The 26,949-nt window shown below is 35.4% G+C and overlaps 4 protein-coding genes across 8 annotated transcripts; 1 reads left to right on the forward strand and 3 right to left on the reverse strand.

Annotated features, from left to right (window-relative positions):
- The first annotated feature begins 6,015 nt into the window (after positions 1-6,015).
- Positions 6,016-7,735, forward strand: LOC115723858 (heavy metal-associated isoprenylated plant protein 37-like). The gene is made up of 2 exons (XM_061103861.1): positions 6,016-6,185; positions 6,375-7,735. Exons 1-2 carry the CDS (start codon positions 6,062-6,064, stop codon positions 6,836-6,838), a joined length of 588 nt encoding a protein of 195 aa, XP_060959844.1. The 5' UTR covers positions 6,016-6,061; the 3' UTR covers positions 6,839-7,735.
- A 111-nt stretch (positions 7,736-7,846) lies between these two features.
- LOC115723373 (uncharacterized) lies at positions 7,847-11,030 on the reverse strand. Of its 3 annotated transcripts, none has more exons than XM_030652834.2 (4): positions 10,679-11,030; positions 9,916-10,151; positions 9,747-9,811; positions 7,847-9,228 (listed from the first exon to the last, which is right to left on the reverse strand). In XM_030652834.2, exons 2-4 carry the CDS (start codon positions 9,987-9,989, stop codon positions 8,438-8,440), a joined length of 930 nt encoding a protein of 309 aa, XP_030508694.2. In that variant the 5' UTR covers positions 9,990-10,151; positions 10,679-11,030; the 3' UTR covers positions 7,847-8,437. The 3 variants fall into 3 exon arrangements, with proteins under 3 accessions (XP_030508694.2, XP_030508695.2, XP_030508693.2); XM_030652835.2 differs by having other exon boundaries at positions 9,916-10,029; positions 10,679-11,023; XM_030652833.2 differs by having other exon boundaries at positions 9,916-10,163; positions 10,679-11,023.
- A 212-nt stretch (positions 11,031-11,242) lies between these two features.
- LOC133031399 (uncharacterized) lies at positions 11,243-12,471 on the reverse strand. The gene is made up of 2 exons (XM_061104885.1): positions 12,173-12,471; positions 11,243-12,053 (listed from the first exon to the last, which is right to left on the reverse strand). Exons 1-2 carry the CDS (start codon positions 12,469-12,471, stop codon positions 11,243-11,245), a joined length of 1,110 nt encoding a protein of 369 aa, XP_060960868.1.
- A 9,214-nt stretch (positions 12,472-21,685) lies between these two features.
- Positions 21,686-26,593, reverse strand: LOC115723048 (uncharacterized). 3 transcript variants are annotated; one of them, XM_030652451.2, is made up of 13 exons: positions 26,211-26,593; positions 26,033-26,115; positions 25,668-25,725; positions 25,485-25,544; positions 25,066-25,195; positions 24,437-24,660; positions 24,271-24,363; positions 24,125-24,196; positions 23,492-23,524; positions 22,635-22,775; positions 22,386-22,442; positions 21,982-22,077; positions 21,686-21,904 (listed from the first exon to the last, which is right to left on the reverse strand). In XM_030652451.2, the coding sequence occupies exons 1-13, from the start codon at positions 26,304-26,306 to the stop codon at positions 21,872-21,874; spliced, it is 1,176 nt and encodes a 391-aa protein (XP_030508311.2). In that variant the 5' UTR covers positions 26,307-26,593; the 3' UTR covers positions 21,686-21,871. The 3 variants fall into 3 exon arrangements, with proteins under 3 accessions (XP_030508311.2, XP_030508312.2, XP_060959845.1); XM_030652452.2 differs by lacking the exon at positions 23,492-23,524 and having other exon boundaries at positions 26,211-26,592; XM_061103862.1 differs by lacking the exons at positions 26,033-26,115; positions 26,211-26,593 and adding an exon at positions 25,839-25,962.
- Positions 26,594-26,949: the final 356 nt, after the last annotated feature.

Genomic DNA, 26,949 nt, shown 5'->3' on the forward strand with positions numbered 1-26,949 from the left:
TTGACAATGTTTAGGTTTTCATGACTTTCATTGATCAATAAGTGAATCCAAAACCTTGATAAGATAACATCAAACAACTTCTCATTCAAGATATGGTAAATGTTTCAGATAATCAAACTCAACAACCTCAAAGGTCAGTGTCATTAAAGAAATCCATGAGAGAAAGGACATAAGGAAATAATGGAATGATAGACGATGATCCAATCAACTTTTATCATGCCATGAAGGTTCCAACTCTCGAAACTGGACTGATATCATAAATAAAGAGTACAAATTGATGTGAGACTATAAAGTTTTGGTATTTTTTCCTATTGCTATAAGGTGTAAAACTAATTGGTTATAAATAAATATTTATAATCAAGAGGGATGCAAATTGTAATGTGGAGAGATGCACATTATGTCTTGCATGTAAGGAATTACTTATAAAGCATATATTTATTTTGAATAGACTTTCTTTGGTTTAATTGAAAGACTATTTCAAGACAAGCATGACACTGACTGCTCATTATGGTCTTGAGCTATATCAAATGGATTACTAATGTGTCATTTATCAATAATGATATTGATGACAAAAGTTATGTGTGCAACGAGAAAACTTTGTGTCCAAAGATCCAAAGAATATGGTTTGCAAATTAGGAAAATCCATGTATATACTCAAGTAAGCTTCTCGTGAATAATTACACAATTTTCATTAAGTATTCTCATTTGGTTTTTGAGATAAAAGATTTTGATGATAGTGTATATATCACAGGTTTAGTGGAAGTAAGAATATGATCCTGGTATTATATTGGTGAACAATTGCTTGCCATTAATGATATACTCATTTTGTATTAGGAATTCAATATATGTTGAGAATGTTCTTGAAATATTCTTGAATTATAACAAAAGAGATATATCAATAAAGTATTCAAAAATTTTGGCATGAAAGATACTATACCAGGTGATAAGCTTGTAGCTAAAGAAAATAAGCTGTCTAAATTATTGCCGTAAAAGCAACCTTAGAATTCAAGAAATATAGAAGATTCTTAATTTACATTGGAATCTAATATATGCTCAAGCATGTATGTATTTGTACTTATACATATTACGAATGTTGGATAGATATTTAAGTAACCATATAAGGAACTTTCGGTATGCAGCCAAATAAGCTATAAGGAATTTAAGGAGAACAAAATACTATATGTTCACTTATCAAAAATCAGAAAACAGAAAATGTTTGGAGATCATTAAGTTTTCTGATTCTGATCTTATAAAGCTTTTAGTTGTGAGATTTTTTGTCACATATGGCTGCAAAATTAAGAATGGTATTGAAAGCTATTAAAGATATATTTTGTGACAATAAATCAATCAGGTTGCATTTTAGTAACAACATGAACTCTATAAGGTCAAAGGCACATTGACTTTGAGCTAATTGTTATTAAAATAAAGTTCAGAGTAATAAGGTGTCTATAGAACATAATAAGGACAAACTCCATATTTTGTGTGATCTGGATCATTAAGAACATAATAAGGACAAACTCCATATTTTGTGCGATATGGATATAGTATTATTTAAGATTGTGCTGGTTTAGTGGGAGTTTGTATTTGAGATGTTCTATCAAGCTGATACATATTTATGGTTTGATTCTGCAGATAAAGTATGGATTTAAGTTTTGAGTACTCTGAATGTATTCTTTCTATTGAGATTTAAGTATAAGGTTAGAAAGAATTAATAAAGAATTGATCTCAATTAAGGAGGACCAGTTGGAAATAGACATGTTAAGATCACATTTGCATGTAATTTTCATGCTACGCATCCATGATTGATCTATGTCATTTGGTTATATTGATATACGTGACCATTGATGGGTTTAGCTACGATAAATGTTGCGAAGGCCGCTTTGATCCTATGTTAGTATAATTAATGGACGAGATTGTTTTGAAATACCTATAATTATGATAGCAAAAGTTAAGCGCTTATAAGGTTACACACTATCAGAAAACATATGTAGCCCAAGTGGGAGATTGTTGGATTAAAATCCTCAATATGGGCTCATATGTATATTAGTGTATTGCTATTTGAAGTTTGGCCCAAAATAAAGTGATCATTTTAGTAATTGTGGGTCATTGGGTATTAAAGTGTCATGGGATAAATGTGTAGATACCCTAAGTGATATTTCTAATTTATTGAGGGGCTAAATTAGAAATACTTAAAATTAATAACCTAGCTATGAGGTTATAAATTGGTAGTGGTCCCCAAGAAACAAGAGTGAATTTCTATTCTCATCTTCCCCCATCAAGAGAGAAAATTAGAAAACCCTAAGTCTTGTTTTCTTGGAAGATCATTACCTAAAATCACCACAAAGATTATCTCTACAAGATGGATTAAGATCATCACTATCTATGAATTAAGGTACACTTCCGCCATTTGAATTCTTCTCTTTGAATCAACAAAGGTATTCTTTAGATCTATAGTTATACACTTATAATTATATGTAATATGTTTATCTATGGAATTGAATCTTGTTGTTGCATATTTTATGAGTGATATAGAAACTAACACACAATGCACAATACATATTGCAATATAGTAAAAAGAAAACATCACACAATGCACTAATAAATTTTTATGGAGTCTATTCATCTGAAATTACACAATGATCAATATTCTATCCGTAGTCGACACATTTTAGAACGAAAGGTGGGGCTCGAATGCAATATTCGACGAGCAAGAGCTCAGATGTCTTCCCTAGAACAGTCTCTTAAAATTCGAAATGGTTCCCACATAACACCTCCACTAATCATGTCCTTTGCATTTACTTTTGTAATTTAAAAAATTAACATTTAAGAAACTAAATTATGAGCAAATAAAAATAACTTGGTGTTAATGCCTAGTGTAACGTGTGTGCCACGATGGCACGTTACAAGCTAAGTGATGACCACAAGTTGGCCAAGTGGTGGCGCATGTTGAGGTGCATGCTGGTGGTATGTTGATGCTTAGTTTGTACGGTAGTGGCATTTTCGTAAATATCTTCAATATTGTCTGAATTGGGACGGGACTTGGTATTCACCATTTATTTGGGTCTACGAATACAATGGTGTAATCGGTTTGGAGAAACTCTGTGGTTTGGTATGCGGTTTGGCCATATGTCTACAAAGCTAAAATCATGTATGTTCCTGGTAAAGGCTAAAAGCTCAGAATGCTCTTTAAGGGGGTACCCTGGTGTCAGCTCTCCACCACCCCTTGGCACCTTGGTGCTAAGTGAGCTACTACTAGTCAGCGGGGCTAGTAGGACGGGCATATGAGGACCACGAGGGGACTCATATGTCTCCATGAGTTGGAGTACTCATGGACATTATCGGGCTAACTCGGTAGTGCGTTTAAGAAGCTGTTAGAGGTTAACGGGTACGTTTCCATTGGCTTGCCGGTATGCCACTTGCACGGGACGTGGCCCAAACCTCCAAGAGACGTTGTGGTGCGCCTTGGCCATGAGTCTCAACACGAGATGACGAGGTAGTCATTCGTGGGCTAGTTTGCATACGCGCATGGGATGGATGCACCATATTGGAAAGGAACAGAGGTCTAATGTATGCTGCTAGTTTGGTGGCTTGTCTCGAGGGCCTGCCAACATGCGTGGAGGCATGCTGCCTTAAGGATTGGTCCATGGAGGCATGGGAGTCCTTGGGCGACGAGGGAGACTGTTCGGACAGTATTGAATGGGGCATGATAGAAGCGTGGCCACGTCGGCTTGGTGTTGGCATCTTGCCACACATGCTACCTTGGTCATGAGTGACAAAGTGAGTGTCGGTGTTGGGATTTGCCTTATCATAGTGGGAACCTATGGACAATGTGAGTATCTTGGCTAGAGAGCCTCGATGCAGGGATGCACTCATGCATGCTTGCGAGCATGACTCGGCGGGAGTTGTTCGAGAGACGGAAGTGTCCACGAGGCACACGGTCGCGCGAAAAATGAGCCTATTGTCACTCGGATGGTTGGAAGGTTGACTTTGGCTTAGAGAAGTCAAGGTACCGCACGTGTATTCCGCTGCCTAAAAAGGTGAGCCCGTGACACCTAGCAATACTATTTTTTCACTTTTTTCAGAGAGTGAATAAGAAACCAAGGGCAACACATGAGAGAGAGAGAGAGAGAGAGAGAGAGAGAGAGAGAGAGAGAGAGAGAGAGAGAGAGAGAGAGAGAGAGAGAGAGAGAGAGAGAGAGAGAGAGAGAGTGAGTGAGAGAGAGAGAGAGCGGAGAAAGAAGCCATGGATGATAGATGAGAAAATCATAAGCAATGCCAACAAGAGAAGAGAAGAAGACAGTAGGTGCAGCTGCCATTTCTACAATTTATTATAGATAAGCCCATTTAGGGAAGAAGAAACAAAACCTATATTTTCACTTATCACTATTTTTTATAAATTAAATGTCAAAAACCTATAAAATTAAAGATTACTAACCAACGGTATATATGTTGAATTTTAATGTTAATTAGAAGTACATACATACTATAAGATATTATTAGTTTTTATTTTTACAATTGAGTTTAGGATCAATATTTTGCTTGTGACTGTGTGTGTTACCACGAGAGAATGAGTTTGAGATTATCACATTACAATTGTTGATTCTCTTGCATGGTCTGAATTGGATGAAGAAGCACAAATCTAAGAAAAACAGCTTTATAAATTACAGTTATAGAAAAAGTTGAGACCATTATCATCTTCTTTTAAATATATTAAATATAATAAAAATTGGTACATATATAAATGATCCTACACAAACAACTAGAACTATAATGTTGCTTTCTTTCTTTCTTTTCTTTTTAACTAGGTCACAACATACAAAAAATTAGGAGTTGGTGTAAATATTTCAAATAGAAAGAAAGCCTAAAATGCAAATGCAAAATAAATCAAAGAAAAAGATTAAACCAATTGGGTAAGAAACAAAAACATAAAGTATGAGTTTACATATTAAGTTTACAAAAATGTGGCATATCAAATACCATAAAAAACTTAATTGTAAAAACATATCATAGAAGAATGGTAAACTTATAAATGTCATATTTTTGTAACATTTTATAAAATTTCATATTTTATATAATTTTTCCCAAAAAAATTATAAAATGTGGTCAAACCTTAAAGTGTCATAAAATGTTTTTGAAACCCCATGTAATTTTCACTATTACATTTATAATTATAATTTTTATATTTTATAGTAGATATATGTTATTTAAATTAGGAATTTTTGTAGGAAATTTGGAGATATAATGAATTATTAAATTCGCTATCACATAAATTTATCTTTTTATTATATTGCAACCCTCATTTTATTTACACAAAGAAAAATCAGATTCATAGCAACCTATAGCTAGTAGCAAGAGATGAACCCTCCAATGAGACGCATATGAAATCATGAACCTCTTCAAACAGAATTTATTACTATTGATTCTTCTTATAATGAGTGGGAAAGAAGTACTAAGCAAAAAATTAGAAATGAAAAAAAGAATGAAGCTAACAGACCCTGTAAAATTATGATAGTGTTGTGACTAATATCGTTATTATTTGATGAAACTAGTACAATAAGAAAGCTCATCACCATACTATCATATGAACTAAACGTTGACTAGATTAGAGAAAAGTTTGATATGGCGAGAGAAAGAGAAGAAAAATAGTAGACTACATACAATTATATTGTATACTTATGTAAAGTTGTAAAATAAATGGAAGAAAAAAGAATACTTGTATTCAGAATTAGACAACACTTGGTTTAAAAATAGTAGTCATGCCTTTCAAGAAGTCTTGTTCTGGCAAATGCAAATGGTAAGAGTCTCTCCCACATGACCAAAACCACGAGAATTTTGTGTACTTCATCTCCAAATTTGTCACCACACCCACATGTCTTCTTGACCTGGTCAAATCACATTCACTACAATCTCTCTCTCTCACACACACACACAAACACACATTTTTTTCTCTATAAAGAGAGAGAATAGCAGCAAGAAAGCATAGCTGAGAAGATGGCAACTGAATTTGAAATTTTAAAACTGAAGGTATTCTCTTACTATTCTATTCTAACTTTCAACATTAATGGTTGCTAGTCTGCCTTATAACTTTGATATTTTAATGCTTCGGCAGAGATATGAATTAAAAGTAAACATGCACTGCCCAGGATGCGTCGAAAAAGTCAGAAAACTCCTCAGAAAAGTAGAAGGTGTTAACTTCTCTTTTATCTTTAATGTTCTCAATTTTTAGTAGCTAAATTGTTTCTTATTTCTTTCTCTCACTTTTGGGGTACTGTTTCTAACTGAATACAATGTCTTGCAATATTATTTAGCAATGAAGTGGCAGCTACTTATGTCTTGTAATATTTAGGATTATGAGCTGTAAGCTTTGAATTCAGGTGTATACACTGTAACCATTGATGCTGAACAAAAGCTGGCCTTGGTCGTAGGCAGTGTGGATTCTTCAACTTTGATTAAGAAGTTGGCAGTTTCTGGTAAATACGCAGAGCTTCAATCTCCAAGTCTCAACCAACAAGAATTTGAAATGAACAGATATCAAATGCAAAACAACCAAACACTAAGCCTAAATAACGGCCCCACTACCTCCAGAGCTCAGCATGTTTCCCCCACATCCTTTTGTGGTGAAGAAGAACAAGAATGGCCATCAGGATTGTTCCAAAGCCAGGATACAGGAGCAAAAGCAATAACAGGTCAATACAGTCAGAATTTCATTTCCGCAACAATGGTGAATAACATGCATACGGGCAACAATGGTATTGGTGCTGATTTTCTTGGTTTCAGGAGCCATGAATATGGTGCATTTCAAGAGCACAATGCAGGGCCATGGGTGTATAAAGAATAAGGATGATGAATACTAACATGCAGGCGTACTAACTACTCAGTAGAGTAGATAATGAATAGGCACAGTAACTATATCATGACAATATAAGCAAAGCAACATGATTACCTCAACTCCAGATGATGATGATGGTTAAGTATTAACCCATTTTTCCTGAATTCTTAGTAGTCTGACTAGTCTTTTATGTTTGGATCTGCACCAACCCCCTGACTATTATAAATAAGAATGGAAGGGCTCATTTAAAACACAACAACGTGTTGTATTGTATTGTATCGTATTGTGCTGGATTGTATTGTATTAGTATTCTTTAATACAATACTATGTTTGGTGTTAACTTGTATTAATTATGTAAAATTATGTTACCTTTACCATAAACTCTACCCTAACCTCGACTCTGGCCCTAGACCCGGACCCCATCTGCACACCTCGACCTCAGACTCGAACCCCAGGGCAGGATTCAAGGTTCGGGATCGGGGTCCAAGGCCAAGGCCGGAATTCGAGTCCAAGGCCAAGGCTGGGCCAGGGCCTAGGGCCCAAGTCCGAGTGCAGGTCAGGGTCCGAGTCCAGATTTAGGGTTTGGGGTTCGAGGTTCGAGTGCGGGTTTAGGGCTCGGTGTCAGGGTCGGGGTCTAGAGTTAGGGTCTGGGGTCGGGGTTCAAGGTCCAAGACCAGGTCCGTAGTCTACGTCTAGGGCCAAGGTCCGAGGCTAGGGCTAGGTCCAAGTCCAGGGTCTGGGTCCAAGACCGAGTCTGGAGTCGTCTAGTGCCGAAACTTAGGTTTGTGGCCGAGGTCCGAGGCCAAGGCTAAGTCTAGATCCAAGGTTTGGGTCTGGATCCAGGTTCGGGGTTTGTGTCTAGTTCTAAGTCTGGGTCCATGGTTGGGCCCGTGTCCAAGTCCCCAATCCTGAACCTTTTCTCAACATTATTATACAAGCTAATACAAATCATTTGTAATGTCTTAAATAACACGATTCGCATTATATTAAAATTTATGATCGTAGTAATTAATATAATACAAAATTTGTTATTTAATGCAATATGACTCTTATTAAGCCTACCAAACATATAGCTATTCAGATAAACACATTCTTAGCATATTATGTAGATATTTTGAGGTTTGGTATAAAATTACTCTTCTTGTCTCCCACTCTCTCTCCATTTCTTGATGTAATTGAATGACACCAGAAAGCAAGACTCAGATTGAAAGGTCAAATATTGTATCTGTTTAATGCACTCACTCATTCATCAAACTTGTAAGAGAAGCACTAAAGATAAGGAAGAAAAGAGTCCCGCATTAAACAGAATGGGCAAGTCATACCAAATGTAAATGCAAGAGAAACACTACAAACATTAACTTCGAAAATTTCCATGGTCAATGAGAATTATTTGTAGCTAGAAACTCAAAGCTATTATAGGCGAACTACTTGACATTTCCAGGATCAATATAATAGAGACATGAATTTGCTATCATGCTAGAGAACAAATACAAAGGGAATTCCCTTTAGAGTCATATATTGCCGGATCAAGGAGAAGTATAAATGAATCAAAAAGTAATGTCTTAGTCCTAAGAAGAAAAATAACGGAAAACAAAAAAAGCAGTTAACTCATCTCTTTTGTGCTTTTCTACGCCTAGATTGTGCCTTCTGCCATTTCCTTCTTGAAACCAGTTTGCTTTTTGGTTTCAGTTTTAATTCAGGTGAGAACTTGTAATTGGGATCTCTCATTCGTGCTTGAATATCCTTGAAAAACTGCAAATTCAATCTCTTAGGCCCTCCCTGTCTAAGCTCTGCATACTCTGGTCCAGAGACTATATTTTCAAATGCACCTATTAGAATATCTAAATCACTCATGACCTCCCACACATTGGTGTAACGCCCATCTGGCCCTTTCTTCAATTTTTTCAATGCATTCTCTACTGCAAGTTTTCTAGCTTGCTTCCCAGGTGACAGCTCCTCTGGTTCCTGCTCAGCCTTCAATAGTTCAGATATTGTTCGATACTTTGATGTTTCCTCAAACTCAAACAGTTTATCAACATATTTATCACTAGCTTCATTTGGGTATGCTTCTGTGGGAATATCATCATCGTCATCTCCTTCAGTCCCTGTCCACAGAGTCTTCTCCTCATCACTCCCAGACCAAACGCTTTTTAACTCATCACTATCATCAGCATCAATTAAGTGAGAGTGCTCCTTTGCCTGTTGCCTTACCTTCCTGATCTCTTCTTCTAGATTGTCTTTTCCACATTCCTGATCACTTTCATCTTCACTTCCTGTCCATAAAGAAGTCTCCTCGTCCATCTCCTTCTTCCATGTTTTTCTAAAATCCTCATCCCCTAGTTTGCTCTTGCCAAAGAGATCATAATGGTCACGTCCACCACGAGCATATGATCGTGATGCTGCAAAGGCAATGTATGCTTTAAGTGTTGAACGATATTTATAAAAGGAGAAGAAAGAAAAAACTTATGCCACACTAAAGCTCAAAAACCCTTTACATTCTTAGAAAAACTCTTACAAGCTGAAACTATGGAAAAGAAGACTAGCCAAAAATATTCCATTACTTCATATATTATTGGGAAATTGGTAACTAGAACTGAGGTTAGGTTAAATTATATTCACATAATTCTTGTATTGATTCTTTTTCTTTCATGTTCGTTTGGTCCTAATGAACAATTCAATGAACATCCGGTAATTGCCTACTCTCTTTCCTTTCTATATCCCTAAACTTAGAGCCAGGTTCAAGCGAAGAATGAATCAGTTTCAAGCAGTCAACTTTTTATTATTCAAGGATTACATACAAACAGTTGGTGAGCATCAGATATTAGTATAAAACACAGCTAACTACATATATTATCCCTGATAATTTTTATAACACATAAAAAAAAAACATAAAGAGAGGAAGGGGAGGAAAGCTCACCTTGAAAATATAAAGAGAGTTGACTAGTTGAAGTACTTGCAGTTGAACCAAACATAGTTTCTAACCTGGAAACGATAAGACACGAACTTTACACAGAAGAAGAAGAAAGACTTCTGCAAAGAGAAGTGGGACCCAAATTCTGAAGAATACTGTAGATAAAGATTTTGACCTTGAAGGGTTTCTCAGTCTGCCAAAAACTTGTGCAAGGGAAAGGCAGCTATACATACACAGCCTCCTGGCCATTAAAGCTACCAAAATTTGATCCTTTCCACTGCACCTATATCTGTTAAGAGAGTTACAATCAACTCCACCTTCGGTCCCTTTGAACTTTGATCAAAAAAGTAGTGGAGACCACACAACTGGCGGGAAGCCAGATGGAAATCAAGCACATCTCTTCCACTTTGCCTAAGATACTTTCTAAAAATTGGATAATTAAGGTCACATCAATATTATATATAACCGCCTCACACTCCTTGAGAATCATGCTCTTGTTCAATTTAGAATATAAAACTATCTATCTTATTAGTTTTTTTATTTTACCAAAGTATAGGATACTGCAATTATAATTACAGAAAAGACATGCATTTTTTTTTTACTCTTAATATCCAAAAAGGAACATACTTCCAGTGAGATTATAAGATAATGTGATCAAAATCAGAAAGTGCTATAGCTAAATTGATTTATTCTCAAAAACTTGACTTATGAGCAAAATTCATGAACAGTCACACAAATTTAAAAAAAACTTACAAAATGTAAAGCATTAACAACATAGAACATAATTATTAATTACCCATAAAGCATCTTTGATTGCTATTCAACTATATAAATAAATTGTTTACACAATCATTTTATCAAACAGTATATATGCAATGCAACTACCCAATATCATATTTACCAAAAGAGGGCGATGATAGAGAGAGAAGTGGGTTTACCTGGAGTGGCATTGGCATCAGCGTGGGTGTGAGTTTGGAGTGCGGTGGCGGAGTAGGGAAGGTTTCATAGAGGCATCAGTACATCTTCTCGCATTAGTTTTCATGGAGACCTTCCCTAACAGTTGTTATTGTAGCTAATTATTGAAAGAATATTCCTTTCCCCATCCTTACTTTCCTAATATTGCTGAATAGTATTCATTTATTTTTATTTTTAGTTGATAGCTTGATGATGGAGCTCTGAGTTTACTTTTAGGTAAGATTAGCAAAGGGGAAGCTTGAAGTTGAAAGGCCAAACCGTATTTGAATAAAAAAGAAGACCTTTATACAGCAGTTTATATGTAAATTTTAGTTGGTATTAATTAGAGTATGCAAGAAAAAAAAAAAAATATATCCTATTTTATATGTTTGTTAATTTCGGCTTTCGACATGTATACATGTGGACCAGTAGTGTCTCCTCATTTTTTTTCTTTTTTTTCAGTAAAAACTGTTATTATTAATTGAGGGAGTCTTCAATAACAACAGAATAATAACAACAGAATGAATTAGAGATAGAATTTTACCTAACTATGAAATATCTTCATCCAATCGAAGACCAAATTTTGATAAAGCATGAGCAGCTTTATTGGCTTCTCTTTTAACATGAGAAACCTTTACTCCAGAAAAGTAGGATAAAAGATAAATAATGTCCTCTACTAAGTCATGAAAAGAAGTTACAAAAGGAATAGAAGACATAGAGTTGATTGCATTTGCCAGCAAAAGTGAATCAGTTTCAATAAAGTGGATGGATAGCTGGTGATGAATGGCCCATGTTAAACTGTGAAATAGAGCAGCAGCTTCCATTTCTTTTGGAGAGAAAAATCCATGAAAAGGCCTAGAGAAACCAACAACAACATCACCTATATGATCTCTAATTAGAGCACCGTAGCCTAATTTTCCAGCAACCTGATCACACGCAGCATCCACATTTAATTTATGCAAGCCAGCAGGGGGAGATCTCCATGTTTGAGGAGTCCTAGCAGCAGCAGGAACAGAGGGAGTTGTCGAAAAATCACCCTGGGATGTTACACCAGCAGCCGCTTGTTTTGGAGCAGTGGCTTTGTGAAACTGATCCAAATAAGAGGCAGAAGAAGAACACAAAACAGCAAACGGTTTAGGCTTAGTACCATGGATCTCTTTGTTCCTTTCAGACCATATACTCCACATTAAACAAACTATCTGCTCAAGTTCCATATCATTGTAAGCAGCTGCAATGTAAGAAAAGATATCAAAACCCCTAACATTACCCATGTTTGGCATATAATTTTGGTATTGGAATTGTTGCCAAACAACCTTTGCACTTTTACATCGAAAGATAGCATGTCCAGATGTTTCCCAACTGCATTGACATAGAGAGCAAGTATTGGAAGAACTAATCTTCCTATGCGCGAGATTAATAGCCGTGGGAAGAGCTTCATTAATGAATCTCCACAAAAAATCTTAAGTTTTTTTGGCAACCGCAAAGACCACATGCGATTCCACCATTGTCGATGAGTGGAAGATGAGGAATGTTCATATTGAGTTTCCAAACTTGCAGCCAATTGGTATCCTGTTTTCACAGAGTAAGATCCTGAATCTGAGTGATGCCAAATCAACTTATCATCTCTGGGAAAAGTACTTAGAGGAATGGATAGAATGCGCTGAATGTCAATGTCTCCAAAGTGGGTCTGAAGAATCCTTAAGTCCCAAGTCCGATGTATAGAGATATAGTGCTCAACCGTAAAAGAAGGGTCTCTCGTATAAGAATAAGGGGTCATAGTTGTATTACCAGGTAACCAAGGATCCGAGGCACATCGAACATTCCTTCCTGTTCCAATCTTCCATCGCAATCCTTTTAACAACAAATCTTTACCATCACATATACTTTGCCATGTTAAAGATGGTAAAACACCTTTTTAGCCGAAAGAAAATCCCCATTTTTAAAGTAACGAGCTTGAAGAACCGTAGCCAATAAAGAGTTAGGATTATCCAGAATTCTCCATGCTTGCTTAGCTAAAAGAGCTTGGTTGAAATGAATAAAAGAGCGGAAACCCATACCACCATCAGCTTTAGAAGAACACATGAATTTCCATTTCTTCCAATGGATCTTAGAATTATTAGTGTTTGAACCCCACCAAAAGTTAGCCATCATAGACTCCAACTGGTTACAAAACTTTTTAGGGAGACTGAAGCAACTCATTGCATATGTAGGAATAGATTGCACCACCGCCTTAAGAAGAACTTCTCTACCTCCAATGGAAAATAATTTAGAATGCCACTGATTCATCAATTTCCAAATACGATCTTTAATGCTACTGAAAAGCTCTTTTTTGTCTTTGCCCGCATAAGAGGGAAGACCAAGATATTTTTCATGGAGAGAACAAATAGGCATACCAAGGACATTATGAAACCGATCTTTAACTGCAGAAGATGTATTTGGCGAGAAGGACATAACCGTTTTATCTGTATTAAGAAGTTGTCTTGAAGCACGATGGTAATAATCAAGAGCTCTATTAACAACTTGACAAGAATCCTTAGTTGCTTGACAAAATAGAAAACTATCATCCGCGAACAGAAGGTGAGAAACAGCTGGAGCACCCCTAGCTATAGTCAAACCCTTCAAATTTCCTAACATTTCTTCATTCTTTAATAGAGCTGAGAGCCCTTCTGAGCAAATAAGAAATAAATATGGTGATAACGGAATCCCTTGACGAAGACCACGCTTTGGAACAACCAAGCCTTTGATGGAGCCATTGAGATTAAAAGAAAGTTGTGCAGAAGAAACACACTTCAGAACCAAAGTCACCCAGTTAATATGGAAACCCATCTTGATCATGACTTCCTTCAGAAAAGACCATTCAACTCGGTCGAAAGCTTTACTCATATCTAGCTTTAAAGTTGCATAACCCATTCTACCTCTTTTTTTGTTCTTAAGACAATGTACCAATTTAAAAGCAAGAAGTACATTATCTGTAATCAACCGATTTGGTAGAAATGCGCTTTGATTTGAGATATCACATGGGGCAAAGCATCTTTAAATCTGGCTGCAATAACTTTGGACACTAACTTGTAAATGACTGTGCATAAACTGATGGGTCTATATTCACTCACAAGTTTAGGATGATCAACCTTTGGAATAAGAGTGATTAAAGCCGAATTGATGGAATCCATATCTTCACCTTCATTCAGAATTTTCAGCACATTTTGAGTAACAAGAGGCCCAACTATATCCCAATGATGTTGGAAAAACATGGCTGACATGCCATCTATTCTAGGTGATTTATCGGGAGCCATAGATTTGAGTGCAGTGTCCACTTCCATAGCTGTAAATGGCATAAGCAAATGCTGGTTTAAATCTGGTGTAATGGCTGTATTAACAGTGGAGAGAACATGATTCAAAGCCTCATTATCGACCCCATTTGAAGAGAATAAACCAGAAAAATAATGAACAATTTCAGCACTAATTTCCTCCTCTGTATGCATAAAACCCCCAGTAGAAGATTGAATCCTTTTGATCTTGTTGACAGCATTCCTTGTTTTAGCACGGGAGTGAAAAAATTTCGTATTAGAATCACCACTTTGAAGCCAATCAACACGTGAGCGCTGGTGCCAATACAACTCTTCTTTCTCAAGCAAATCATCAAGGATTCGGTCAGCATTTTCCATTTGTTGAATATGATCAGTAGCACTAGATTTCACATTATGTAACTGAGCTGAGTGATGATGAGCAGCTGCTATATCTCTTCCCATTCTGCCATATTTGTTATGGTGCTAATTCTGCAGGGCTGTAGCACAATCTGTAATATTTTGCAGCAACGGATTCAAGGATTGATCATTAGCCGAGTCATTCCAGTGAGCAGCAATAATGCTTCTACAATCAGGATCCTTTAACCAAAATTGTTCAAAGCGAAATCTTGAGTTTCTTTTCTTAGGAAGAGCCGGTTGATTAGGATGAGAAACAGTATAAACAATGGCTCGATGGTCTGAATGATAAAAATCTAAGTGGTGAATATCTTCCTCAGCAAAAACAGATGACCAGTGACTATTAATAAAACCTCTATCAAGTCTTTCCCTTAGGATATTACCGTGATGGTTCTTATTTTTCTAGGTGAAAGAGTCTCCACAATAAGGTATAGGCCGAAGGTTACACAGATCAATAGTAGTTCGGAAGTTGTTCATTAGAGCATCATTTCTTGGGGGACCTCCATCTTTGTCATCATTTGAAAGCAACTCATTAAAATCTCCTAAAACCAACCAAGGCTGATTCAGAGTATTGGAAATAAGACTACTCAAAGTGTTCCATGTTGGAATTTATTTTACCAGGATCTTAGATCTACTCACAAGTATGTTGTTTAAACACCATAAATATGAACTTTCTAAAACGATAAATTAAACACTTATAAAGTTAAGAAAACCTTACATTGATGCAGCGGAATTAATGTCTCCTTCCACTCAGATCTCTAACCCTTGTATCCTTTCTGTAGCAGAGTATAATCAAGATCTGAGCTCGAATGTCCTTCTTCTTTAAGTTTGATCCTTCACAGTCTTCCAATCTATGATTGAGTTACTACTTGCTGTGTGTGGGCACTTACTCTTTCACTAGGGTCGAAATTTATGAAGAAGAAAAGAGAAGAGGGATTTCGGCCAAGTATAGAAAATAGGGAAGGCTCAGTTTTTCTGAAGAGAGAATTTTCTGTCAGAAGATGTTATTGAAAACTTGTGTTGAAAACTTATGATTTGACTGAGCCATCACTTTCTATTTATAGGCAACTAATAGGTTTAGGTTAGGAATTATTTGGCATTAAAATAATAAAAATATTAATTTGAAAAACCTCAATAAGTGGCCGGCCATGGTGTAGTTTATGGGCCCCACTTGATTTTGCAGTTTTAACAAATTTTATCTCTATTTTCTCAAAAACGTCAATTTTCTAATTCTAACCATTTAAATGCCAAAACTAATTATTTAATAACTAAAATAGATTATTAAATAATATTGTCATTTAATTTAATTATTAACTGGACATATAAAGTCCATTAATAAATAAATAAACCTAGAATCTCTTTTCTTTACAATTTCACCCCTGCTTAGTGAAAATTCATGAAATTAGACATAGTCTAACTTTAGAATTATAATTGATCAATCACGAATCAATTAATGAGTCTTACAAGCAGAATGTTCTCAACTAGAGTGAGGACCATGGATCTATATGCTGAGCTTCCAATAAGTGAACCAAATTTACCAAGTAAATTCCTACTTATTAGTTCTTCGTTGAATCCACTCTTAGAACTTAGAATTGCACTCTCACACTTATATAGAGCATATTATATGTTCCACGATATCAATATGCTATCTCATTTAACCATTGTTATAATCGTATTGTGATTTAAAGATCCTCTATATAGATGATCTACATCGAGATGGGATTTCTTTACTGTTCTCAACCCTCAATGTATTTTGCCCCTTAAAACACTTAGCTACCTGTAAATGGTGTTTAGTGATCTAATAATTAGTCAGTTAAACAAGAGCTCATCCATTTACTTCTATTTGCTAAGCTGGAAGGGAATCATCACTTGACTTCTATACACCAATAGAAGCTATAGATTCCATATTTATGTTCAGCACTCCCACTCAATCATACTATCATGTTCCCAAAATATACGTATCACCCTGACCTAAAAGTAGGCTTAACTAATAAATCAAAGAACATGAATAACACTCCTAAGTTGAGCCTAAGCATATCAGGATTTAGATTCTTTTAATCTTAAGATCAACTACTGATATTGACTTGGAAAGATATATATAACGGTAAGTTTGTAATATCTTAACTTAGTTGCAATATCGGTCCAGTTCAATGTATACTCCATACATTCGAAACTAGTATACTTTACTAATGTCCTGGAAAGAACATAACACTTACTCCAAGTGTAAGTACACATCATCGCTGATTATCACATTAGTGTAAACCCAATAACACTGATGAAACAGGGACCAAGTCTTTTGATTCATATGATCACAATCACATTCTACTGTGTTGACAATACTGTAATTATGAATAAACATATGATCTGGATTTAACTAATTTTGTGTGTGTGAATGTAATAAACATATTAAACCATTAGCATGTAAAATTCATGCAAACATCAATCACTTCAAATTTCTTATATTGATAACTAATCAGATTATAAAGAGTTTTATTTATGGCATAAAACCCAACATTCCAAGTGTTAATGCGTAAGTGAGTTTCAGGAGCGCCATAAAAAGCAGTGAAGTGAAATTGGTGACAATTATCCGACGAAACCAAAACATCAAAATGATTCATTGAGTAATTGATGAGAGTTACATCGACATTAGCCATCCATAAAAGCATTAAACCCCCCTTCATACCTAACCTTGGGACTTCAAGTCCATTACTAAATCTAAGAGAAGACCAAAAACGATCAATAGCATTACATTGTAACTTTGTTTCCATAAGAAATAACACATTCAGGCACTGCTCTTTGATAAGCAGTTTCAAATGTCTGAATGCAGAGGGGTTTCCCAAGCCCCTAGCATTCCAACTGATGAGTTTCATGGTTGAGGGCGAGGCTGCAATGATGCAACCTCCGCTGAACAGGATGATAAACCTTCAACAGAATCCGAATGCATATCAGAAACATACTGAGAAGAATGATCATCAACACTTGACTCGTCCTTCTTGTTATTACGTCACCTCTTTAACACACTTCTAAGGTTATCAGGATCGACTTGCCTCTTGTAAGTCTTACTGAAGATAGCAGCTTCTTCAACCAAATCATCAATAATCACAGCTTTTCCTTTTAACTTAGCAGTAGTCGATGGATCAGTGGGTGGTGGACTTGGATGAGATTTAGCTTCAGAGGGAGTAAGAGAAATGGGAGAAATGTATGGTGGCAGTGAAGTAGTTATCGGAGAATTATTGGCAATAGGGAAACTGCTAGGGACATAGGATGGGAATGGTAAAGGTAACTCAGGGCACTTAACCTTGGTGCTACTTTCAGGTTGATTTTTGTGGGCTAACTCAGCAGAGGTTAAAGATCTTGGTTGGGGCAAGTTGCCCAAAGTCAAATTTTTGTGGTTGGATGCAGTGGGGATAGAGGAAGTAATAGTCTTTCTGGCCAATCTGGTAAGGAAAGGGTAGGCATTGGCTTTAGAGAAATCAGTACGATATCAGTCATATCTTGAAATTGGAAGTTTATCTCCAATCATTTGGGGGGCATATAACAAGTCAGGATCAACTCCCATATCAACAAGTTCCATGAAAGCAATACACTTATCAAAAGGATGACCAATCTTGCCACAATAAAAACAAAAAACTGGAAGATTTTCATATCTGAATTCAAGCCAGTGTTCATTCATCACCCGAGGCAGAGACACCATTTTTCCACGCATCAGAGGTTGAGTAACATCAAGACGAACTCTAGTCCGCAGAAAAGAACCCCATCCTTCATGAAGCGAGTCTTCGTAAACCTCGATAAACTCCCCCACCCATTCACCAACTTTCTTGGCTAAAGCACGGGACTTGCTGAGAAAAGGGAGACGATGAGTTTGTACCCAAAATTGAGCAAATCGGAAGTCCTCCTTGGAAACATTCTGTAAGGAAGTTGGGGAATGCAATAGAATGAGTTGATTAAAGAAGTGCCATGGTTCACCTGAGGAAATTATTTGCTTATCACCTACACAAGCCAAAGTTAAAAGAAAAATATCAGAATGCATCTCTGACACTACAACTTCAAAACGACATTTATTGCTCCAGAACTCTCCCATTTTTTTTGATAAAAGTCTTCGGGTTAACAGTATTTGAGAGGCATCGAGCAACAATAAAAAATTTGGGAGGCTGATTTGGATCTTGAAGATCTTTTTTAGAAAGGGAATGAACATTCCTTTCTTTCTCAGACAAACAGAGAGTGGAATTCATATCTTCTAAGATGGATTCCATACAAATATCAGAGAAGGAGAAAGAGAATAGAAAACGAAGATACAAATCATACAGACTATTGTGATATTTATATCGTAATTCAGGCCACAACATGGAGAAAGTGGATCGACTGGAGATGGGGCACTGGGACGGAAAGAGATGGAATAGTGGGTAGTTAACCATAGTCATGGAAGAAGTGGAGAACAGGGGAGGAGGTCGAAGACAAGAACCCAGAAAAACCAGGAAGATAACCGCTAATAACTGCAACAGAGCAAAACCTAGTATGTAAAAAAGTAACAGAAGTTTTCCATAGGTGTAACATCCAAAACTTATCTTTAATTGGGGCATAGGTGTCACTAACCTTAGAAAATAGTTCTGCAAAAAAAGTACCTTAGAAAATAGAGCTTTTGTCATAAATCCCTTTTACATCATTTCCAATTAATAGTACAAATTTTGTGCCAAGTTTAAGGGAGTAACAGGAGTGTTTTGCCACTTCTATTTCTTTATTTTTATTTTTTTTTGAAATATTTATAGCGAAACTCTTTTAATATTTATAATTATTACATATATAATTCTAATTAAAAAAAATAGCGGCAAGAGTATCTTATATTATAATTTTATTACAATTGTACTCTTTTTTGACCAGTAAATGTCAATTTAAAAACACATAACGATATATTATTAGACGATATATTAAATAAACTAAAGAAATATATCGCCACGTATTTTTAAGTTAACACTTAACGAACTTAATTAGCACTTAACAACCAAAGAAGATTACGACTGCAACAAAATCGTAAAATTACTTTTGCCGCTATTTTTTTTAATTAAAGTCTTATGTGTAACAATTATAAATGTTAAGAAAATTTTGCTTTATTCAATTTTATCAGTACTATCTTTATGGGGGCATATGTGTCACTAACTTCAGATAAGAGAGCTTTTGTCCTAAAATCCCCTTTTAGACCACTTCCAATTAATAGTACAAATTTTGTGCCAAATTCAAGGGAGTAACAGAAGAGTGTTTTGCCACTAAATTTAGATAATAGAGCTTTTGTCCTAAATACCCCATTTTGTGCCAAATTTAAGGCACCCTGTACTTTTTTAACCCTCGAGTGATATTTCACAGTAATTCAAGGTTAACCCCCACTAATTTGTTACAAAAATAAAATCACTTAATTTTCAAACTATAATATGTTGGGTTTTATGCCCTAAATAAAACTCATTTCAATGTAATCAGATTTACTTATAGATCAGAAATAACATTTAATGTTGCATGGTTCACATGATTTATTTCATGATTATATGTACATAATGTATAGATTCATCTGAAACCCTTTTCACATACTTGATCTTGTTTATTGTGCCGTCAACACATTGGAAAGTAAACGTGACTATGTGAATAAAGTTTCCTAGATTTATCAGACACAGGGTTTTACTGATATGATAATCTACAACAAGAGTTTACTTGTATTTGGAGAAATATTATGTTCTTTCCAGAACATTGGTTAAAGTAAAGCTCAGGTTGGATGCATGGAGTATGCATCCGAAGGGACCGATATTGAACTTTGACTTAGATTTAATTAAACTTACCGTAAAATCTATTCAAGTCAATATCACCTAGTTGATCCTAGATCAAATGATCTTAATCCTGTTATGATTAGGCTCAATCTTGAAAGGCTATTCGTGTTCTTTGAATTGTTAGTTAAGCCTACTTTTAGGTCAGGGTGATACGTACTTTTTGGGAACACGGTAGTACAATTGAGTGGGAGCGCTAGCATAAACATGGAATCTATAGCTTCTATCTGGCGAATAGTAAGCAAGGGATGATCACCTTCGAGCTTGACCAAACGAAAATAAATGGTGGAGATCTCATTTCACATAAGCTGAAATATCATTTATACGGGGTCAAGTGTTTTAAGGATAAAATACATAGTAGATTGTTACGGTAATTTAATCCCTTTACTGTGTAGATCATTCATATAGAGGATAATTGATCACAATAGGATTATAACAATGGATAACTAATGATGTGTCTATATGGTGGAACATATAGAGCATTCTATATACTGAGAGTGCAATTCTAAGTTCTATGCGTGGATTCAACGAAGAATTAATAAGTTAGTGAATTTTAGTGTTAAATTCTTGATCTACTTATTGGAAGCTCGGTTATATAGACCATGGTCCCCCCACTAGTTGAGATAATATTGCTTGTAAGACTCATGTAATTGGTTTTGATTAATCAATTATAATTCTCAAATTAGACTATGTCTATTTGTGAATTTTTCACTAAGTAAGGGCGAAATTGTAAAGAAAGAGTTTAATAGGGGCATATTTGTTAATTATGATACTTTGTATGGTTCAATTAATAAATATGATAAATGACAATATTATTTAATAATTATTTATAGTTATTAAATAGTTAGAATTGACATTTAAATGGTTGAATTAGGAAATTGGCATTTTTGAGAAAATCAGATACAAAAGGTGTTAAAATTGTAAAATTGCAAAACCCAAGGCCCAATCCACTAAGGCATGGCCGGCCACCTATTGTGTGTGTTTTAAATTGATTTTTTCATTATTTTAATGCCATATAATTCAAACCTAACCCTAGTGGAATGCTATAAATAGATAGTGAAGGCTTCAGAAAAATTAGACTTTTCTTCTGACACTTTCTGAATCAGAAAAACTGAGCCTTCTCTCTTCCTATCTTTAGCTACCACTTCTTCTTTCTTCTTCCTTTGAATTTCGAAATCCTTAGTGATTAGAGTAGTGCCCACACACATCAAGTGATACCTCAATCATAGTGAGGAAGATCGTGAAGAAAGATCATCAGCAAAGGAGTTTCAGCATCAAAGATTCAGAGAAAGAGATCCAGGTTCAAATATTGATAATGCTCTGCTACAGAAAGGAATCAAGGGCTAGATATCTGAACGGAAGGAGTCATATTATTCCGCTGCACCCAATGTAAGGTTTCCTAAACTTTAGATGTGTTTAATTTATCGTTTTAGGAAGTTCTTATTTAGGATGTTAATAAACATACTTATGAGTAAATCTAAGATCCTGGTAAAATAATTTCCTACATAATATAGAGAAGTTATACAAATTACCACTCTTCAAAACAATATAATCTATTGACTAACACCTTTTAGCATAAGTTTTCCTCTCTAAATTTTGAGTATCATTACTTTACAGATAACACTGCACGCATACAGAGAAAATGCTGTTGAACTTTAGTAGAAGAAGGCTAGTCATCCAATATTTCAACCGCTGGAGCAAACTGCAGAAGCTTAAACATAGTTAGAGAGAGAGAGATAGAGAGAGAGTTTAAACTCAAATTTAGAAACAAATACCGACCTCGTCATCTTCTTCAAAGTAAATACCGTCAACTGCACTATTCTGCTGAAATTGCCACCCGAGATTGTTTTCGAGTAGCTCCTTCAGTCTCCTCGTCTATGAAAATTGAAAACATGGCATTCAGATCTAACAACATTATTATAAAAGGCAAAGATTATGAAATATCACGACTAATGAAACCACAATTAAACAATTTCTAGCAAGTGACAGTTAAAAGTTGACCTAACACCTAGTGATCAAGTATCCACTCTAGTTTGTTTGTCATATGATAATCATGAAAAATCAAATACTAACTTTGTAAATAATATATACAAGCTTTAGCTATAAAAGTTTATCTCACAAGGGAACCAAAGTGTTTCCCCTCTATTCTCGTGGAATATGTGCCATGAAATAGTTTCACATACCCATGACAAGAGATCACCATCAACAACGGATGCTTCTTGGATCAGAGAAAAGAAATCCTGAAATTCGAAGAGTTAAAAGAGAAGTAGAAGTGGGGAGAACAAAATTCAATTCATGAGTACAAGATGAGTTAGAACCTTGGATAATGTTTTTCAAAATAATTGTAATATGTACAAATATACACAGAAATGCATGTCCGGAAAAATTAAACATTAAGTTATCGATTCGATACAATAGGTCTGTAAGCATACCTTGCAGAGGTGGTGTAAGAAGCTATCAGCAGAAAACCACGAATCATCTATCAAAGCTGATGCCCCTACAACTGCACCACTTGAATCTGCATTGTCTTTCTGAAGTCCATACTTCAGTTGATAGTAAATGACCTTAATAAACTGTTAAGATAACATCAAGCGTCTCTTGTCAACAGATACTCTTCTCAAATTCATTTTAATAAAAAACAACAATGCGGGTGTATCAATAGATAGCAATTTACTAGGACAAGTATAAACAACAAATGCATTATCAAATTACAGACAAATAAGTGCCCCATGGGAATGTCAAGTGGTTCAGTTTATAACTTTGGGCCAGGTCTCTAATAAGTTGAAGGTAAATTTATATACATATACATACTAATAATATACCAGAGAAAAAAGATTGAAATCTTATTTTTTAAAAGAGAAAGGGCCACCTGTCAAAAGAGATTGAAATCTAACTTGTTGGTACAGATCAATTGGTATAGTAAGAACCAAAGTCATAAACTGAGATCTACAGATTGCAATGCCTCTAACAAAGCCTGAACTGGTAGCAAACGCCCAAAGGGAATCACAAAAAAAAAACACATGCAAGCTTGAGAAAAACATATTATATTTTTATGAAAGGTGGTTCCATATCTATTAGAAGGTAGGGAAGAATAGAAAAGTTATTAAACAGGAGTACTGTTTTGGATTTAGTCAACAAGTGAGGCAAAATACATAATGTTTATGCATTAACCAAAAGAGTCATAAATTGAAGATCTTCACTCAATAGGCTATTGGCACAAAGTTATTTAGTTTAACAAACATATATCAAATTACAGACAGTAGTAATAATGGAATGGTTGTAACTTTACCTTCACAAAGAGCCGACTCCTTGTATGGAAAGGCTGCATTTAAAAGAGAAAAAGAAAGAAAAAAAAAAGCTAATAATATAAACTAAATATTCAAAAACAAACACCCTTGAAAGACAAAGCTGAACATCAAAAGAAAACTTGATGACATAAGATGACAGGAAAACTTTAATAATACCACCCCCACCCTATCCAGAATGTGACAGGAAAACTTCCCTTTTCCTTCTTTGCAGATTTTCTTATACCAAATATTTGTAATTAGTAACGCAGGAATACTGGCACATATCTTTACATAACCAGCCCCAAAGATGGAACAAATCTAATTCACCAGTAAGGAAACCATCTATTTCTTCCATTTCTAATGATCAATGCAAGAACAAACCACATTTTTTTCTTGATTAAAGATTAGAAGAAATCTACCCAAACAATATAAAATACAGAAAATTCATCAAAAAAGCAATCTATAGGAAGAAAAAAAAGCGACAACCTAAAAGTTAAAACAAAACAAAACGTGCAGCTCGTACCCACAAAGGCATGTTACTAGAAAGTACATTTTAGTTTCATGCCATTTTAAATTGTAGATTTTCCCAAATAAAGCTATAGACTAGTTGGGAATATGCAAAAGCAAATCCTTACAGCTTCAGTGCATCCAAATAGAAGGCTGACTATAGACTTCCACTGTAGAAATGCTTCGAGTGATTGTCCCATCTGCATCCTTTAGATGTCATAAAATCTGGCTTTATATTACATGTATACAAATGAACATAGGATTTTACACATACCACAAATGCAATGAATGCAAATTGCAGTTCTCCAAGAAGCAAATCCTCAGAACCTCCATACTCTTTTACCAGCAAGCTTTCTAACAAATGGGTCTACATAGAGAAATTAGATAGGAAAAACCAATAATAACCCACTAATATTTGAGAAAATTTGAATGAGACTTACTTTGTCAAGATTCAAGGCCGTAAGTTCTTGCCCCTGAATTCCTTTTTGTTTGATGATGCGAGGAATTGATGTGTAATAGCATCCTGTCTGCTGAGAGTTTTCAGCAGATATTGAGCACTTGCTATCTTTCAGTTGCTCATCTAGAGCTTTCTCCACTGTTGTTTTAGGAGTATTTTTCATCATTGCAGGTTCACTCGCAACAGTAATTTCTCCTCCAATAGGTTCTGTAAAACAAACCAATTGACTTTCACATGTGTCCAGCATAATACACTATGTGATTCGTTCTAGTTTTCTTAGTCAGAGACAAACATTATTACCAAACAAAATGAGATACAATTCACTGTGTGGTAGCTTTCTTTATAAATGTCTCAAAACCCAAGGCATCTTTCATAGTCCATCATAGGACAAAATCATATCCAAAACAAAAAAGGCAATACAACAGACAGAAAATGCTATGAAACAATAAAATTCAACTAGGAAATAGTTAAAACACAACAGAATTCAGACCAGTAAAAAATGAATCAAAGGTTTCATTAATTTGCAAAAATGGAAACAACAATGAAGGAACATGATGATAATATCAAGAAAACAATAAATAAAAAACCCTTGAAATAGCTATTAGATAGTACCCATCCGTTCTATGATGTCCTTCGTAATGTAATTAGATAAACTCTTCCAAGTTGCATACTGGCTTAAATTATAAGGACCAAGGTGTCTATCAAACTCCAATCTTCTAACTGCTTCACAAAACCTCTCTTCCTTGATTGGAGGAAAGGGGCAAGAAAGGGATAGAAAAAATATTAGTAATACAGATCATAGTTGTATAATTCAAGCAAAGATGAATAAAATTTATGTTTAGATTTTGCATCCCATATTTTCAGTGATATAATACACTTGACTCGTCTAACATGACTCCATCCTAGCACCTTGATGCTGCCAATAACCAACATGACTCCATCTTAAGGCATTAAAGTAAATTTTAATACCAACATGTTATATCTGCACCTATAACAGAAATTAGTAAAAGGAAAAGAACACAATTTAGAACCTCTTCTTCTAATACTTTTATCAGCCTTTCCTCTTGTTGATCCCATTTTCGAACAATTATCTGTAGGAGTGATCAAATACAACAAATGTAATCTTACCATCAAATTATAGGAACCAACTAATACATAAACGTTAGTAAGAAACCCAGTGGCAGGTAAACATTGAAAGAAGTAACAAGAAAAACCTCCGAGGGATCAACATATTTGAAAAACCCAATAATTGGAGAGAACTCCTTGCCATCTCTGCAAACAGTGATTAAAAAAAATATAAACAAATTTAATTTCCCTATGATTATGAAAACATATAAATATTCCCAACCGAGCTATTTTCACAGTATTCAGAATTTTAAACATACATACTAAAAATCAATCGTAGAAGAGTATTCGGTAAGAAATTTAACATATGAATATCATCAATCCCTGACCAAGAGCGTCTCTCAAGAAAAAGACTAGTCTTCGTGATGATAAAATAAAATAATTTAAATTAAGTGACTTATACAGATATGTAAAGATATTTAAATGTATATACATGCAAGAACAAATAAGCAACCTGGTTGATGAGCTATAAAAGACGAAATGGGGACCAGAAGGAATCATCTTTATCCCTTTAAAAGAAGGCCCAACTGTAAACACCTGCAAGACAGTGACGAATGAAATGCTGACTGAAAACGATGAAGTACTTAATTTTCCTTGGCTTTTCTAAGCAGCCAATCAAGTGATGATCTTACCTGAGTATCTATTCCAACAAGGGTGTATTGAGGAACATCGAGGAGAAAAAATGTGGCACCGTGTTTCACAAGTTCTAGTGCCACTTCAGGATCCATTGTAGTTGGACAGATAAAAGACAGCTTCCTCACAGAGTTTATTAGTGAGAGAAAGTGATCACCAATATGAACGGTCGGAGCTGTTGTCGGAGGAGCCGAGGGAGGAGCGATCGGAGCCGGTTGACTGGAAGAGACGGGAGCCGTCGTGAGCGGAGCAACGGGATCCGCGGGAGGAACAACCGGAGCCGTGGAAGGAGCAGTCGCAGCCGAAGTGGCCGTCTAAAATTGGGATTTTTACACTTGGTGCCACTTTTTGCCAATTTTTTACATTTTTGTCAATGTTCGGTTACTTAAATTTAAACATTTATAAAAGTTTTATTTTTCAATTTTAGATTTTCAAAAGTTTCATAATTACAAAGGTAAATTTGAAAAACTATCCATAAAAATCTCTAAAATTATTTCCCTAAATCTATACCTATTAAAATTGCCCATATATGACTCCATTTGATTTTTCCCCATAATACCCCTCCCATTTGAAAAACAAAATCAAAAATCAAAAATTCTCTCTCCCTCTTAGTGACCACGCAACACCACGCCGCCCTACCACGCCCGGCCACCGACGACCACCCACCACCACCGACAGCAGCCTCCGACCACCGTCCGACCACGCACAACCCAGCCCAGCCCCCTCTCTCTTCCTCTC

This window comes from Cannabis sativa, chromosome 9, assembly GCF_029168945.1.
Source record: "Cannabis sativa cultivar Pink pepper isolate KNU-18-1 chromosome 9, ASM2916894v1, whole genome shotgun sequence".
Classification (NCBI taxonomy): Eukaryota; Viridiplantae; Streptophyta; class Magnoliopsida; order Rosales; family Cannabaceae; genus Cannabis; species Cannabis sativa.

Excerpts from the sequence above, each read along its gene's own strand:
- LOC115723858 (XM_061103861.1), top strand. The coding sequence starts at position 6,062 with ATGGTTGCTAGTCTGCCTTATAACTTTGATATTTTAATGCTTCGGCAG. Across the intron at positions 6,186-6,374 it reads ACTCCTCAGAAAAGTAGAAG|GTGTATACACTGTAACCATT; the intron begins GTGTTAACTTCT and ends CTTTGAATTCAG.
- LOC115723373 (XM_030652834.2), bottom strand. The coding sequence starts at position 9,989 with ATGGCCAGGAGGCTGTGTATGTATAGCTGCCTTTCCCTTGCACAAGTT. Across the intron at positions 9,812-9,915 it reads AGACTGAGAAACCCTTCAAG|GTTAGAAACTATGTTTGGTT; the intron begins GTCAAAATCTTT and ends TATCGTTTCCAG. Across the intron at positions 9,229-9,746 it reads ACTCTCTTTATATTTTCAAG|CATCACGATCATATGCTCGT; the intron begins GTGAGCTTTCCT and ends TTGCCTTTGCAG.
- LOC133031399 (XM_061104885.1), bottom strand. The coding sequence starts at position 12,471 with ATGACCCCTTATTCTTATACGAGAGACCCTTCTTTTACGGTTGAGCAC. Across the intron at positions 12,054-12,172 it reads AATCGCATGTGGTCTTTGCG|TTGGGAAACATCTGGACATG; the intron begins GTTGCCAAAAAA and ends ATGTCAATGCAG.
- LOC115723048 (XM_030652451.2), bottom strand. The coding sequence starts at position 26,306 with ATGGATCCTGAAGTGGCACTAGAACTTGTGAAACACGGTGCCACATTT. Across the intron at positions 24,364-24,436 it reads CGGCCTTGAATCTTGACAAA|ACCCATTTGTTAGAAAGCTT; the intron begins GTAAGTCTCATT and ends TTCTCTATGTAG. Across the intron at positions 22,443-22,634 it reads TCTTACACCACCTCTGCAAG|GATTTCTTTTCTCTGATCCA; the intron begins GTATGCTTACAG and ends TTCGAATTTCAG.